Source organism: Nerophis ophidion, linkage group LG28 (genome assembly GCF_033978795.1).
Source record: "Nerophis ophidion isolate RoL-2023_Sa linkage group LG28, RoL_Noph_v1.0, whole genome shotgun sequence".
NCBI lineage: Eukaryota > Metazoa > Chordata > Actinopteri > Syngnathiformes > Syngnathidae > Nerophis > Nerophis ophidion.
In genome coordinates, this window is record NC_084638.1 from 15,681,518 (window position 1) to 15,698,040 (window position 16,523).

Here is a 16,523-nt window from a genome sequence, read left to right on the forward strand (position 1 = left end):
CAGCCGCGGGAAATATGTTGGCTAAACACGTGTTTCACTGGGACAATAGTGAGTGGTGCACACTTCCTTCGCCCAGCCACAGACCAACAAAAAAGTCCCATTTAAGAGTTGCTGGTGTAACAATAGTAAGAATATATTCCACTCCTCTCTTCTACACGCGGCTTATGAGGTAATATAAATTATATATTTTGATATGATTTCTGTTATTTACCTGATATGTTGTTCGAAGCTAACGTGCTAGCGTTAGCTCGCTAGCAGGCCTTTGTAGCAAATGCTAGCGTGTTTTTTTTAGGAGTGTATTTTATATGTTCACTATGAGAATTATATTGACTTATTTAATACTTTAACTGTTTTTTGCTTAATATTACAGTCACCCTTAACGTCATTAAATATTTGTTACTAGAAAAGAACGAACGTCTCGTAATTTAAGTCTGGAATAAATCACATGTTATTATAATAACAATAATACTAATAATACATTTTATTTGCTATAGGGCTTTTTAGTGTACTCAAAGATGCTTTACAGGATAAAAATCCAATTATTAAATGTATTTTTATTATTATTATGACAGTGTAATATAATGTATTACAAATACATTGCAGTGGTCTGCTTTGTTTTGGTTCTAACTTTATTAGCACTAAATACAAATGATGTTGTTTGCACACACTTCTATTACCTTGATGACATCCATCCATGTTTCTACCGCTTGTCCCTTTTGAGGTTGGGAGGGCCGGGGGGTGGGGGGGGTGCTGGAGTCTACCTCAGCTGCATTCGGGCAGACATATCAACGAAATTAAATCAACTGATGCTTGTTATTACGAATACACTATTTGGACAATTGTAAGCAATTAATGCTCATTCAGTGAGACAAAAATAAATATTTAATGAAATAAATGTTAAATATTAAAAATGGCTTTAATATACTGTACACAAATTGAACACGCATCAATATTTTGTTTGTAATCAAAGCATGAGGTACCCAAATATTCTAATATATATATATATATATATATATATATATATATATATATATATATATATATATATATGTATATATATATATCAATCAATGTTTATTTATACAGCCCTAAATCACAAATGTCTCAAAGGACTGTACAAACCATTACGACTACGACATCCTCGGAAGAACCCACATAAGGGCAAGGAAAACTCACACCCAGTGGGCAGGGAGAATTCACACCCAGTGGGACGGCAGTGACAATGATGACTATGACAAAACCTTGGAGAGGACCTCAAATGTGGGCAACCCCCCCTTCTAGGGGACCGACAGCAATGGATGTCGAGCGGGTCTAACATGATACTGTGAAAGTTTAATCCATAGTAGCTCCAACACACTATGGATATATATATATATCCAAGGAATTGTCCAAAGTGTTTTGGTATCCTGGAGGATTCAAAGTTCCTTTCACTGGAACTAAGGGGCAAAGCCCAACTCCTGAAAAACTAACCCCACACCATAATTCCTACCCCACCAAATTTCAAACTCGGCACGATGCCGTCGGAAATGTAGCGTTCTCCTGGCAACCTCCAAACCCAAACTGGTCCATCAGATTGCCAGATGAAAAAAGTGTGACTCATCAGTCCAGAGAAGGTATCTCCACTGCTCTAGAGTCCAGTGGCGACATGCTTTACACCACTGCATCCCACGCTTTGCATTGGACTAGGTGATGTATGGCTTAGATGCAGCTACTCGGCCATGGAAAGCCATTCCGTGAAGTTCTCTGCCTACTGTAAGTGGGTTAATTGGATGATCACATGAAGTTTGGAGCTCTGTAGCAACTGACTGTGCAGAAAGTCTTTGCACTATGCGCTTCAGCATCTGCTGACCCCTCTCTGTCCGTTTACGTGGCCTACCACTTCATGGCCGAGTTGCTGTTGTTCCCAAACCCTTCACTTTTCTTGTAATAAAGTTGACTTTGGAATATTTAGGAGCGAGGACATTTCACGACTGGATTTGTTGCACAGGTGGCATCCTATGACAGTTCCACGCTGGAAATCACTGAGTGCGGCCCATTCTTTTACAAAATGTTTGTAGAAACAGTCTCCATGCCTAAGTACTTGATTTTATAATTGATTAGAACACCTGATTCTCATCATTTGGATGGGTGGCCAAATACTTTTGGCAATATAGTGGGTATATATATTCTCACGCCGGCACATTTCCTAAGGTGTGAGTGAGGTTCAACCAACCTACTATCGCTCGGCCACATTCGCTGGCACTTGTTACACGTGCTTCGCTGCACTTCTGTTTGTTTTCTGTTGGGTTAAAAATGTTGCTTTAGCAGAAGGAAGAACAAGGAGAGGATATTGCGCGTAAAAGTAAAGCCAACCGACCACAGCTCTGTAGTCCTGGTCACCGTTGACGTGAGGTGGGACTATTTTGGAGGTGCACGTTAAGGTTGGCTGGTAGGTTGGTAGTGGGAGGAGCGAATTGGCGTCACTTGATGCTGCAGCACAATGAAACTTTTATACGTGCAGACTGACTTCATGTAGTGATGACGGTATTAAACTCCCAGCAGGAGGTTTTCTATATAAGTTGTTAATTTTTTATCAATGATTAATGCAGAAAACAAGATCAATTACACAATTCATAATAATCAATAACTGATGATTATTCCATGTGTAGAAGAACATCACCACAAATTGGTGTCAGTCCACTTGGAAAATATTATATTTGATGGACAAAAAATATTTGACACATCTGAGCTGAAGTTTGTTTGTGTTGTCTTGCGGACGTCCAACAGATGAACGCTCGTCAAGAAGAACGTCCCCTTCAACAGCAGGAGGATCCACAGCCCCCCCACATTAAAGAAGAAAAGGAGGATCTCTGGGTTACTCAGGAGGAAGCGTTTGTTCCAGGGCAGGAGGAGGCGGATCTCACAAAGTTTCCACTGACTGTTGTCTCTGTGAAGACTGAAGAGCATGAAGACAAACCACCTGAGTCCTCACAGCTTCATCACAGTCCAAGTAAGCGCAACATTTAGATGTCATCCAATATGTATGTTAAATAGTTAAAAACGGCTAGTACAACGCAGCTAACATTATAGGTAATGGTAATTCCTCTATTGTACCTTTTAAAGCCCCTTTAAAATCACCAACATTACTCCATTTACTTGTAGTGACCTGTATATTAGTCAAGTCTTAGCAGCATTGTAATTGTAAGAGCCAACTTCGAGGAACTACTTTTAGTCAAACGGCTCCTAGCTCGCAGAGAGGTAGACTAGCTACTGAGCTGCTGCTGCATCGCTTCTGAGCTGGTAAAAGTTTGTTCTAAATTATAAATCATGCCTCACACTTGTATCGGCAAAGGTTTTGGCCATACACCGAGAAGTTGGTCAAATTAGTTTTAAACCGAAGGATGTCGCTAGGAAAACATGGCAAGATGCTCATTTAGCAACAAGCTGGACGAGCTGAAGCTGCAGGTTGCGACAAATAAGATGGTCGGGGACAGCTGCATTCTGCTCATCACGGAGACGTGGCTTCACCCGCTCATCCCGGACACGGCTATCGAGCTAGCAGGCCGCACAACACGTCGGCATGACAGAACCAATGACTCCGGTAAGAGCAAAGGAGGGGGGCTATGCATCTACGTCAACAACAGCTGGTGCACCAACACCAAGACTGTTACCATTCACTGGAGTACGTTACTGTGAAATGCAGACCCATCTACCTTCCACGGGAGTTTAATTTTGTAATGCTAACGGCTGTTTACATACTAGTACGGCACTCAAGATGTTACTTGACTCCATTAGCTGTCAACAAATTGCGTACCCTGAGGTGGTGCACATCATTGCTGAGGACAAAAAGGCTACCCTTTTTTTATTTTAGCTCTGCGTTCAATACCATCCTCCACCACAGACTGGTGCCCAAACTGACGGGGCTGGGACTGTCTTCCTCCATCTGCCACTGGATCCTGGACTTCCTGACAAATCGCTCTCAGAGGGTGGAAGTAGGCTCCCACCTCTAAGCATCCATCAGCATCAGCACCGGCTCCCCACAGGGGCTGCGTGTTAAGCCCCCTACTCTACACCCTCCACACTCATCCCAGCAATACCAATTTTAAATTTGCAGACGACACCACAGTAGTTGGACTCATTTCTGGGCGGGATGAGTCTGCCTACAGCAGGGGTCAACAAGCTTTTTGAAAGCAAGAGCTACTTCTTGGGTACTGATTAATGTGAAGGGCTACCAGTTTGATACACGCTTAAATAAATTGCCAGAAATAGCCAATTTGCTAAATTTACCTTTAACTCTGTTATTATTAATAATTAATTATATTTAATGAAATATTTCTCAAATATTCTTCGTCAAAAAAAAGAAGCTAAAATTAAGAAAATTGAGTTAAAATGTATTATTCTTTACAATAAATAAATAAATCTACTTGAACATTGATTTAAATTGTCAGGAAAGAAGAGGAAGGAATTTAAAAGGTAAAAAGGTACATGTGTTTAAAAATCCTAAAATCATTTTTAAGGTTGTATTTTTTCCCTAAAATTGTCTTTCTGAAAGTTATAAGAAGCAATGTAAAAAAATAAATGAATTTATTTAAACAAGTGAAGACCAAGTCTTTAAAATATTTTGTTGGATTTTCAAATTCTATTTGAGTTTTGTCTTTCTTAGATTTAAAAATGTCGAGCAAAGCGAGACCAGCTTACTAGTAAATAAATACAATTTAAAAAATAGAGCCAGCTCACTGGTAAGTGTTGCTATTTGAGCTATTTTTAGAACAGGCCAGCGGGCGACTCATCTGGTCCTCACGGGCACCGCGTTGGTGACCCCTGGGCTACAGCAATGAAGTAGAGCGGCTGACTGGGTGGTGCAGGGAAAACAACCTGGTCCTTAACACCACCAAGACGAAGGAGCTGATCATGGACTTCTGGAACTAAAAAAATGATAAAAATCCAACCACTGTACATCAACGGGGACTATGTGGTAAGGGTTTCTAACTTCAGATTCCTGGGCATCCAGATCGAGGAAGACCTGTCGAGGAGTGCGAACGCCTCAGTGATCATTAAATAGGCATAGCAGAGACTTTACTTTCTGAGACTCCTCAAAAAGAACCATCCGTCACAAAAACTGCTTGTCTTTCGACCGCTGCTCAATAGAGAGTGTGCTGACATACTGCATGTGTGTATGGTATGAGCAGAGAGAAATGCACTTAAGAGGGTCATAAAAAGTGCCATGAAGATCACTGGCTGCTCTCTCTCCTCCCTAGATGAACTGTACAGTGCCATGTGCCTCAAAAAGGCCCATCATAAGTAGGGTTGTCCCAATGAGATATTTGGATCGGATTGACCGCCGATATTTGCCAAAAAATGCGTATCGGCAAGGCATGGGAAAATGCCGATCCAGATCCAGTTTTCAAAAGAAATCCGGTCCGGGTTTTTCAACGCAGCGATTTAAATAATACATTCCACTCTTCTGCTGCTCCCTAAGCTTCGTTCCGCATTTTCTAGCACACCTTCAACACATCCACAGGTCTGTGTCCCAACCGTTAAAACGGCAATGTAAATTAAAAGTTACGGTAAAAATGTCAGCTCTGTGGGACTATTTTACCCTACAAAACGAAAAAAATGAACATACTGTAGCGACAGCACTCTGCCACCAACATCAACAGGCAACCAATGGTCGCTGCTAGAGAAAACTGCAACAATTCTTAAACCCTTCCAAGAGCTGACAGCCGAAGTTGGTGCGACATGCTTTCTAGACAGTGCGAGCGAAGAACACCGAGGGATTCAAACCATGAAGGCCACCCTTCTCGATGCGATCCACACACGTTTTGACCATGTGGAAACTGAACCCCTCTATGCCGTGGCAACAATGCTAGATCCACGCTACAAAGACAAGTAAGAGCTTTATAATTATTTGAGCATGTTATAAGCTTCAGTATTATATTGAAAATATTTTACACTACAGCTGGCATTTATTTCTTTGTCAGTATTTCAGTAGCCTAATGTTTCATAGATATAAGGTGATGGGAATGTATTATTATTACAATAGTATTATTTATTATTATTGTTATTATTCTTATTCTCCTTCAGTTATATGATGGGTGAGGAAATGAATGTCACTGTTGATCATTTCGGATCTATTTTGTGAGTTACTTGTTGTAATTGTACATTAATATGTGAAAACTGGCTGAATCAATATTAAATAATTGATATATCTTTATTACATTTTATCCAAATGTTAAGGTTCTTCACTAGTTCTACCAACCTGGATCAGGCAAAGGAGGCACTAAAGGTAGAGGTGATGAAAATGGAACAAGAACTGAAGACTATGCCCACTGGAGAAGGTGTGGCTAAGGCTGAGACAGCAAGGCAAACACCAGGAATGGAGGCTGGAAGCTCAACCAGCAGCCTCGGCAGGTACTTTGACGAGATACTGGAGGAGAGCAGCCAAGTTCCTCAATGCTCCTTGCACAAGTGTTGAGAGTGAGGGGCTTTTTAGCACAGCCTCACTCATCATTGATGAACACAGGAGCAGGCTGACACCTGAGCATCTTGAGGTGCTCGTCTTTGTTAGAAAGAATCTCCCCATTATGCTGGGACTGCAGTCAGGAAGGCAAACAATTGAAGGGAGTTTTTAGATAGTTTTTTGTTTTTTTTAAGTTTACACTTGTTCAAGAGCAAGTATTGATGCTGAGTTATAGACATGTTATCCCACTCAGGTTGTTTGTGTGTTTTGCTTTATTTAATAATGTTTACAGCATTATTCCCACTTTATACTGTTCACTTTTTCACTGTTCAATGATGCCATTTGTGTTTGTCATGTATAATTGTGTCTATTTTGTGTTTATCCTTGAATAAACAAGTCAGTTTCTTGTTACCAACCATTGTGTATTATTCAAACTCACCTAATTCAGCTGGCTAGTTGTTATCAAGAGTATTAAAACCATTTTCAACATGAATCTGACATCTAAGTAGGCTAAATAACTTTAAACTTTATTACATGCTCGGATAGGCCAGTATCGGCTTGTATCGGATCGGAAATGTAAAAACATCGGTATCGGATCGGAAATGTAAAAACATCGGTATCGGAAGTGCAAAAACCTGGATCGGGATATTCCGAGCATGAAGCAAAAAGAAATACACTTTCAACCCACAGCACTCGCAGTGAGCAAACTCGACCACAAGATGGCGTCATAGCAGAGACAACAATACAGATTTACACCGTAAACGACCTAATCTCATTAAATGACATTAAAATCACAGGGGGCGCTGGAGCCTATCCCAGCTGCACTCAGATTAAAGGAAATTTATGGCAATATAGATTTTAGGCCATATTGCCCACCCCTTGTAAAAAGTGGTCTTCTTTTCCTGTGAATAATGTTGTAAAGAGCAGCGTGTTTGTTTTCAGGCCAATTCATATAATAACTTATTATTTTAAGTACATGTAAATATACTGAATGCCTCATGTGACTGAGCAAATCTGGACATTTCTCAAGCATGTTTGTCATATTGTATCCTGCAGACGTCGGTGAAGAACACCTTCGGCCTGAAAAACAGGAGTGTAGCTTCAGGATGGTGAAGGAGGATCCTTCTAAGAGGACGACCAGGTGCCACAGACCCTCTAGCGTCTCTTTTTCCTCTTTGACACAGACCCTTCCCTGTAAAAAAGAAGAGAAAGACTCACTGACCCTCCACATTAAAGAGGAAGCGATGGAACACAACATCAGTCAGGAGGGAGATGATCTTGAACGACTGGTGAAGTTCCCAGTGATTGGTGTCCTCGTGAAGAGTGAAGATGAAGAAGTCAAAGGTGAAAGTGAGGAGAGGGGAGGGGGGGAGCCTCCAAGTAGCAGCTCAACACAACACATGACAACAGAAGCTGATGGAGACCACTGTGGAGGATCACAAGCAGACAAGCTCTTAGCTCCACTATCAGATAGTGAGGACACAACGTCACACTCTCCTGACACTGATGATGAAGACTCTAAAGATGATAAGACATGTCACACTGACAACACTCACTTCACATGTTCTCACTGTGACAAATCCTTTCGTTCCCGTTCTTATCTGAAAATACACATTAGAACACACACTGGAGAAAAACCGTTTTCCTGCTCAGAATGTGGTAAATGTTTTACTAACAGTCAGAGTTTGAAAGTGCACATGAGGACACACACTGGAGAAAAAACGTTTTCCTGCTCAGAATGTGGTAAATGTTTTACAATAAGTAAGAGTTTAAAAGTACACATGAGGATTCACACCGGAGAAAAACCTTTTTCATGTTCATTCTGTGGTAAAGGTTTTACACAAAAAAATGTGTTGAACGAACACATTTCAATACACACTGGAGAAAAGCCTTTTACCTGTTCAATATGTGGTAAAAGTTTTACACACAGTCAAACTTTGAAAAAACACACAAGGATACACACTGGTGAAAAACCTTTTATCTGTTCAATCTGTGGCTCTTCTTTTCCTAGGAAGGAATCTTTGAAAGTGCACATGAGAACACACACTGGTGAAAAACCTTGTTCCTGTTCAGTCTGTGGTAAAGGTTTTGCAGAAATTCAACATTTGAAAAGACACAGGAAAACGCACACTGGTGAAAAAACACATTCCTGTTCAATCTGCAACAGAAGCTTTTGTGACCTATCAACCCTTAGAGCACACATGACAACACACCCAGGAGAGAAAGTGTTGAGTTGCAGTGTGTGTGGTGAAAGATTCTCTTATAAGAAGCAGTGTAAGAAACACAAGTGTGCTGGTGAGATCAGCAGCAGCAAATGAAACTGCAGGATTTGAAATAACCCTAATCCCTAACCTCAAGGCATGATTTCCACTCTTTATTGTTTGACTTTACATACTTCCAAATATCCCTGCCAAGGAGGGGCAGCAAGGTAGACATAAACATATGAGTAGAGTGACCATCTTCAGAGAATGTGCCGAATATCCTTAGACACCTCGGTCTTCTCTCCAGCACCATTAGAACAAAATAACATTGGACTACTTTGCCCTTTAAAAAGGAAGATCAGAGCAATTTATCCCAATACCTGGATTATTTGGCTTTCTTGCGGTAGTTAACTCCTGCACCAGAACCCACCAAAAACAACTGTAAAGAACCTTGGCAGGTGGAATGGTGCAAGCCTGAAGGACAAAGACCAGGTGCAACAACTGCATAAGCATATCAGCAGTGGCCTACATACAGTCCATCGATAACACCCAACTGCCTGGAAAGTTAAAGGCCTACTGAAACCCACTACTACCCACCACGCAGTCTGATAGTTTATATATCAATGATGAAATATTAACATTGCAACACATGCCAATACGGATTTTTTAGTTTACTAAATTGCAATTTTAAATTTCCCGGGAGTTTCGTCTTGAAAACGCCGTGTACACAAGACGTCATGTGTTTTTAGGAAGTATGAGCGCTGCACACACACAGCTAAAAGTCGTATGCTTTAACCGCATAATTACACAGTATTTTGGAGATCTGTGTTGCTTAATCATTTGCAATTTGTTCAATTAATATTGGAAAAGTCACAGTAGAAAGATTGAGTTGGGAAGCTTTAGCCTTTAGCCACACAAACACACGGTGATTCCTTGTTTAAAATTCCTGGAGGTGAAACTTTACTATGGATCAGAGTGCAGTCAAGCGTACATGAATCACGACGGAATGTCAACCAGCAGGTTTCGGTGAGAAATTTGTGGTTAAAAAGTCAATTCTTACCGGAGAAAAGTTGAGCTTGTGCCGTCCATAGCTGCCGTTGTCCCCCTGAGACATTGGCGTCAACACACCCGTGGACGTACACTTCCGACTATCGGGTACTGTAGAACTCATTAAAACACAAGCAACCCAATAGAAAGATAAGGGATTTCCCAGAATTATCCTGGTAAATGTGTTTAAAAACATCAGAATCCATCCCAATGCAATCCCTGTTTTTTTTTGTTTTTTTTTTTAGTCCGTCGCTATCAAACACGAATCTTTCATCCCCGCTCAAATTAATGGGGAAATTGTTGTTTTCACGGTCCGAATAGCTCTTTTTGTTGGAGGCTCCCTTTAAAATCAATGTGAATATGTGAGGAGCCCCCACACTCGTGATGTCATCGTCTCCGACTTCCGGTAGAGTCAGGGCTTTTCTCTTAACACCGAAAGTTGCAAACTTTATCGTGGATGTTCTCTACTAAATCCTTTCAGCAAAAATATGGAAATATCGCAAAATGATCAAGTATGACACATAGAATGGACCTGCTATCCCCGTTTAAATAAGAAAATCTTATTTCAGTAGGCCTTAAAGGCCTAGTGCCTGCAGTTCGAACCCCTCCCGAGGATACTGTGGCCCCTCGCAGGTTATGAGGTCCCAATCTCAACCGTGGAGAAATTGGAAAGAGGAGTCACAAGTAACATCAAAAAATGTCTCAGAGTTCCACGATGCCTTATAGGGCTGCGAATCCTTGGGTGTCCCATGATTCGATTCAATATCGATTCTTGGGGTCACGATTCGATAATATATCGATTTTTTTCAAAACGATTCTATATTCATTCAATACATAGGATTTCAGCAGGATTTACCCCAGTCTGCTGACATGCAAGCAGAGTAGTAGATTTATTTTAAAAAGCTTTTATAATCGTAAAGGACAATCTTTTATCAACTGATTGCAATAATGTAAATTTGTTTTAACTATTAAACGAATCAAAAATATGACTTATTTTATCTTTGTGAAAACATGTGTTGTCAAGCTTATGAGATGCGATGCAAGTGTAAGCCACTTTGACATTATTGTTCTTTATTTTTATTTTTTATAAATGTCTAATTATATTGTCAATGAGGGAATTTTAATCACTGCTATGCTGAAATTATAACTAATATTGATACTGTTGTTGATAATATTCATTTTTGTTTCACTACTTTTGGTTTGTTCTGTGTCGTGTTTGTGTCTCCTCTCAATTGCTCTGTTTATTGCAGATCTGAGTGTTGCTGGGCCAGGTTTGGTTTTGTAATTGGATTGCATTGTTATGGTATTGCTGTGTAGTGGTTTGTTGGTTTGATTAAAAAAAAAATGAATACAAAAAATTGTTTTTTTAAAAAATTAGAATCGATTCTGAATCGCACGACGTATTTGATTCGATTCAATTTCGAATCAATTTTTCCCACACCCCTAATGCCTTACCACCGTAGGCTTCTACAGAGAGGGTGTCATCAAGCTGCCCCTCACCAGTCTCACAGAGGAGTTCGAGTGTGCAAAAAACTAGACTCCAGATGACACTGAATGAATCCAGAGACTTAGTAGGGAGCAACAATGCACCGCCCTTGGTGACAGGGCGCAAATGGAGACCAGCCAAAGCCGTGGAGGCCGCAACAACAGACCTCAGACATGCTGACATTGTGGGCTATGTACAGCAAGGAAGAGGAGGCTTTGGGCTAACAGCTACCCGCCCAGCTTGGAGTAAGGCCACAGCACCAGAACGGAGAAACCAGAACGGAGAAAGATGGTGATGGACCACGTACGCCGCCAGGAGGAGGCTGCAAGCTGGGCCAAAGCAGTGTCTCTGGGCAAACAGGGTCAGTGGACGAGATGGGACAGTGTGGAGAGGAGGAAAATCAGCTGTAAAGGACATGAGGGCCATGGAAGTGAGGCAGTTGAGCTTGGTCATCAAAGAGACATATGACATCCTTCCAACATCAGTTAATCTTCACCAGTGGTTCAGCGAAGAACCGGTGTGTGCCCTTTGTTCCATGCCAGCCACTCTCAAGCACATTCTCACAGGGTGCAAAACCAGTCTCACCACTTACCAGAGGGAACAAGATAGCTCTTTTTTCAAAAATCATCATAAATCAAAAAGGCAATCCGAAGAAAGAAAAGAAATGCCTTGACCCTGATTCGGCCCTGGGTTGCTGCGGCCAAAACACAAAGTATTAACCACTATACGATCACGGCTGTGACAAACCAGCCTGATTTATAATGTGTTTGCTTCTTTGATGTCTAATGTTAAACAATCTATTAAAGTGACATTCTGTTTGAACAACATCATGGAAGATAATATCATTCAGTGTGCTAATACTTAATGTTCGGGGACATTTCGGTCTCATCAAACAAATAAAGTAAATGGACGTCCTCATTCATCCAGGTCATTGTATTCTCAGGTCATGAAATGGATCGCAACTGGATTGTTCAGTCTGTCTTAGACGACGTTTCGCTCCTTATCCAAGCAGGCTTCATGTTGGCACGGCTTGTCAGCCATGAGAGTGGCCTAAAATTTTTTTCTGGACCTCTCCCTTCACTTCATAGATTCATACAGCTGTTGTGGTGGTGTTAAAGTGGACATTAGCATACCTGATTGAGGGCAAAGTCAGAGCGGTAATGGTTTTGGACAGACGTCCTCAGGATGTCAGATAGTATTTTGATTCTTTTTTGAATGAAATCACATACAAACATAATGGGTGATCCATCGAGCCAGATTTGAACCATTGACCTAAGCAACTACTGTCCTTTGCTCTAACAACTGAGTTATCAAAGAGTCTGCTGTATATTTAACTCTTTAGCAATTCAATGTATGAAAATTAAGATAACTTGTACAGATTTGCACACATTTGTAATTATTTGGAATAACGGAAGCATCAGCTTCTTCAGTACATTAGATGGACTAAAACATGGCAGTACATTTGTTCCCCTAAAAGTAAACATCTATCTTAAAACTAAGGTCCAAACTGATTTCCTTACTTTTTGACAGGATGATAACATTTCTTAACAAGATTTAGGAGTGACTCTAGACAACGTCTGCTTTGATCAAGTGTTCAAGTGATACCAACTCTGATTCTTGGATCAATATTATGATTTAATGATAATTGACTGATACGTTTTTAAAGCTCGAACTTACAAAGGGGTCTGACAACATTGACCATGTCAGTTTTCACCAAATCTTTTATAAAGTCATCTTGAACATCTATTTTTCAATTAAAAATATACCAAAATGAGGCCATGCCATTTAAGAATATTTTACTGAGCTGCAAATCTTTGGGTGTCCCACGATTCGATTCAATATCGATTCTTGGGGTCACAATTCGATAATATATCGATTTTTTGGATTCAACGCGATTCTCAATTAAAAAACGATATTTTTCCGATTCAAAACGATTCTGTATTCATTCAATACCTCGGATTTCAGCGAGATCTACCCCAGTCTGCTGACATGCTAGCAGAGTAGTAGATAAAAAAAAAAAGCTTTTATAAATGTAAAGGACAATGTTGAATGAATGAATGTTTTATCAACTGATTGCAATAATGTACATTTGTTTGAACTATTAAACGAACCAAAAATACGACTTATTTTATCTTTGTGAAAACATTGGACTCCGTGTGTTGTCAAGCTTATGAGATGCGATGCAAGTGTAAGCCCCTGTGACACTATTGTTCTTTTTTTTATTTTTTATAAATGTCTAATGATAATGTCAATGAGGGATTTTTAATCACTGCTATGTTGAAATTATAACTAATATTGATACTGTTGTTAATAGTATTCATTTTTGTTTCACTACTTTTGGTTTGTTCTGTGTCGTGTTTGTGTCTCCTCAATTAAATGATAAATGGGTTGTACTTGTATAGCGCGTTTCTACCTTCAAGGTACTCAAAGCGCTTTGACACTACTTCCACATTTACCCATTCACACACACATTCACAGAGGGAGCTGCCATGCAAGGCGCTAACCAGCACCCATCAGGAGCAAGGGTGAAGTGTATTGCTCAGGACACAACGGACGTGACGAGGTTGGTACTAGGTGGGGATTGAACCAGGAACGCTCGGGTTGCGCACGGCCACTCTTCCGCTGCGCCACGCCATCCCAATTGCTCTGTATATTGCAGTTCTGAGTGTTGCTGGGTCAGGTTTGGTTTTGGAATTGGATTGCATTGTTATGGTATTGTTGTATAGTGGTTTGTTGGATTGATAAAAAATAAAAATATTTTTTTTTAAATGAGAATCGATTCTGAATCGCACAACGTTTTTGATTCGATTCGTATTCGAATAGATTTTTTTCCCCAAACCCCTAATTGCATGCAAATGGCAGATTGTGGTTCTGGTCCAGGAGTCAACTACTGCAAGACAGCCAAAGAATCAGTAACGGGAAAAGTTAGCTCGGCTCTTCTGTTTTAAAGGGCGAAGTCATCTAATATCGTTTTGTTCTAATGGCGCTGGAGAGGAGGCAAAGTTGTGTTAAAATGTCCGGCACATTCTCTGAAGATGGTCACTCGACTCATTTACTTCCGTGCCTGTTCACACATTCCGCTCGGAGCCGCTGACCACAACGTCATCTGTTCACTTCCGTCATACAAACAGGAACTAAAGCCCCACAAACCACACTGCAGCAGTGCCCCCCAGTGGATGGAGGATGCCACCACTCAACTCCAATGCTCCTTAGCTTGTACTGACTGGGCCATTTTTGATGGTTAGTCTGAATGGCAGAATCTCTGTCATTACAGACAACATCAAATTTCGCATCAGCTTCACAAAACCAACCAAAACAATGAATATCGATCCCAACTTCAAACCTTGGATTACCCCACAATTAAAACAGAGCCTGAGAGAAAAACATAAATCCTTCAGGCAACACGACTGGCCCAGCTTCAAGGCAACAAATAGGAATTTAAAAAACGAGGTACATAGAGCAAAACTGAAGTACAAAAACAAACTGGAAACTGAATTCAGCAGCATGAACACCAAGCAGGCCTTTCAGTAGGTGAAAACCCTGACAAGATGCGGACCAAAATCATCATGCACTGTCAGTGACCCAGAAACCCTCTCTAAAGACCTGAACACATGTTTTACCCGTTTTGATGATTTGGACTTTTCACCAGAGTGCCAGGACCTGCTGAGAGCCCTCCCACCACCAGACCCCGAGTAACAGGCCTTCTTCACCGAGGAGGAGGTATGGACCCAGCTGAGCCGCTGCAAGCCAGGCAAGGCACTAGGGCATTATGGCATTATAGCCAGTGTGATCAGGGCCTGTGCCATGGAGCTCTCCCCTATCCTACACTTTCTCTTCTGTCAATGCTACCAGACTGCAACAATACCCACATTTTGGCAAACTGCAACCGTCATCCCAGTACCGAATAAATCCAGACCCGCAGAACTCAACCATTACCGCGTCATAGCCCTCACATCCATAATTATGAAGTGCCTGGAGAAACTGCTGCTCCATATCATCTTTCCAGTTGTCACCCCACACCTGGACCCCCTCCAATTTGCCTACAGGACCAGGAGGGGTACAAAGGATGCTGTGGCCTGCCTGCTGCATCTCCTCCTCCAGCATCTGGACTTTCTAGGCAACTTTGCCAGGATCCTCTTTGTGGACTTCAGCTCCGCCTTCAACTCCCTACAGAAGCATCTACTGATCCAGAAACTACACCATCTCAACATCCCCCCTCAGCTGATCCACCTCACCCACAACTTCCTCACCAACCGACTGCAAGCAGTTGGTTGGACTATCATAACTCAGGCAAACATTTCACAGAGTCATGCACAGCCAGTTATCTGGATATCAATGTCAATAAATCAGAAGAAATGTGGTTCAACCCCCCCCCCCCCCCCCCCCCCCCCTTCACCTCAGCACCCCATCATCATGAACACACAAACAGTTAAAACAGTTGACACGTTTAAATACCTGGGCGTAACCTTGGACAATAAACTCACCTTTGATCAACACACCTCAGACATTCAAAAAAAAAAGTCAACAAAGACTGTCAGCCACCGGCAAACTTAAAGGACTATACATTGCATCTCACCTCCTGTTATTACTGTACCAAAGCATTGTTGACATCCTTCTTTACTGTTCCACATGTTTATTCACTATGCTTTCTGTAACCAACCGAACCAAATCACACGCATTACAAACATAGCAGCTAAAATCTTTGGCCCACCCACACCCAACATCTCAGATCCAAACCAGAGGTCCATCATTCGACTGGTAAACACAGTATGACTCACCCACTACACTAATACATCATCCCACTACCATTAGGGCGCAGGTACAGAACTATCAAATTCCAGAGGGCCCGCCTCAGGAAAAGCCTTAACCTTGCAGCTTTAGCCTCCCTAAACAGCAGGCCAAGCCGACCTGTCTGACAAGCCTGTAAATGTGTTGGTCATGTTGTCTTTGTTATTTTTGTTCGCAACGTGTAAAGTCTATTGTTTAAATGTACGCCAGTGAAAATGAATTTCCCCAACGGGTACCAATAAATCTAAATCTTAATCTAAAATCTAACATGCTTTTGTCTACCTTGCTGCCCTTCCTTGGCAGGGTTATTTGAAAGTTTGTTCAGACAAACAATAAAGAATCAAAATAATTTATTGTGTCTTGAGGTTGATACAAAATAGGAACCATAACAGCTGTATGAATCTGGGAAGTAAAGGTCCAGAAGAAAGTTAAGTGCAATCACATGGCTGACAAGCCGTGCCAGCGGTTCTGAGGGATGATTGTAAATCCAGATGTCCAGACTGCAGAGAGACCAGTTTTGTATTGTGAGAGCCACAGAAGGCTTAACAGTAAAAACAACTGG

The 16,523-nt window shown here is 41.2% G+C and overlaps 2 protein-coding genes across 4 annotated transcripts in view; both read left to right on the forward strand.

The window, feature by feature from the left end:
• Positions 1-37: 37 nt before the first annotated feature.
• LOC133545337 (gastrula zinc finger protein XlCGF57.1-like) lies at positions 38-12,000 on the forward strand. 3 transcript variants are annotated; one of them, XM_061890819.1, is made up of 5 exons: positions 38-169; positions 2,767-2,989; positions 5,730-5,868; positions 6,064-6,117; positions 6,217-6,854. In XM_061890819.1, exons 2-5 carry the CDS (start codon positions 2,767-2,769, stop codon positions 6,452-6,454), a joined length of 654 nt encoding a protein of 217 aa, XP_061746803.1. In that variant the 5' UTR covers positions 38-169; the 3' UTR covers positions 6,455-6,854. The 3 variants fall into 3 exon arrangements, with proteins under 3 accessions (XP_061746803.1, XP_061746804.1, XP_061746802.1); XM_061890820.1 differs by lacking the exon at positions 6,064-6,117; XM_061890818.1 differs by lacking the exons at positions 5,730-5,868; positions 6,064-6,117; positions 6,217-6,854 and adding an exon at positions 7,496-12,000.
• A 2,977-nt stretch (positions 12,001-14,977) lies between these two features.
• LOC133544919 (major histocompatibility complex class I-related gene protein-like) overlaps positions 14,978-16,523 on the forward strand; it is a 56,957-nt gene continuing 55,411 nt past the window's right edge. Inside the window, exon 1 of the mRNA XM_061890164.1 lies at positions 14,978-15,443. Coding sequence (XP_061746148.1) covers positions 14,978-15,443 — 466 coding nt within the window. The remainder of the gene's footprint in view (positions 15,444-16,523) is intronic.

Coding starts and splice junctions, on each gene's coding strand:
- LOC133545337 (XM_061890818.1), top strand. CDS start 2,767: ATGAACGCTCGTCAAGAAGAACGTCCCCTTCAACAGCAGGAGGATCCA. Junction 2,990..7,495: donor ACAGCTTCATCACAGTCCAA/GTAAGCGCAACA, acceptor TGTATCCTGCAG/ACGTCGGTGAAGAACACCTT.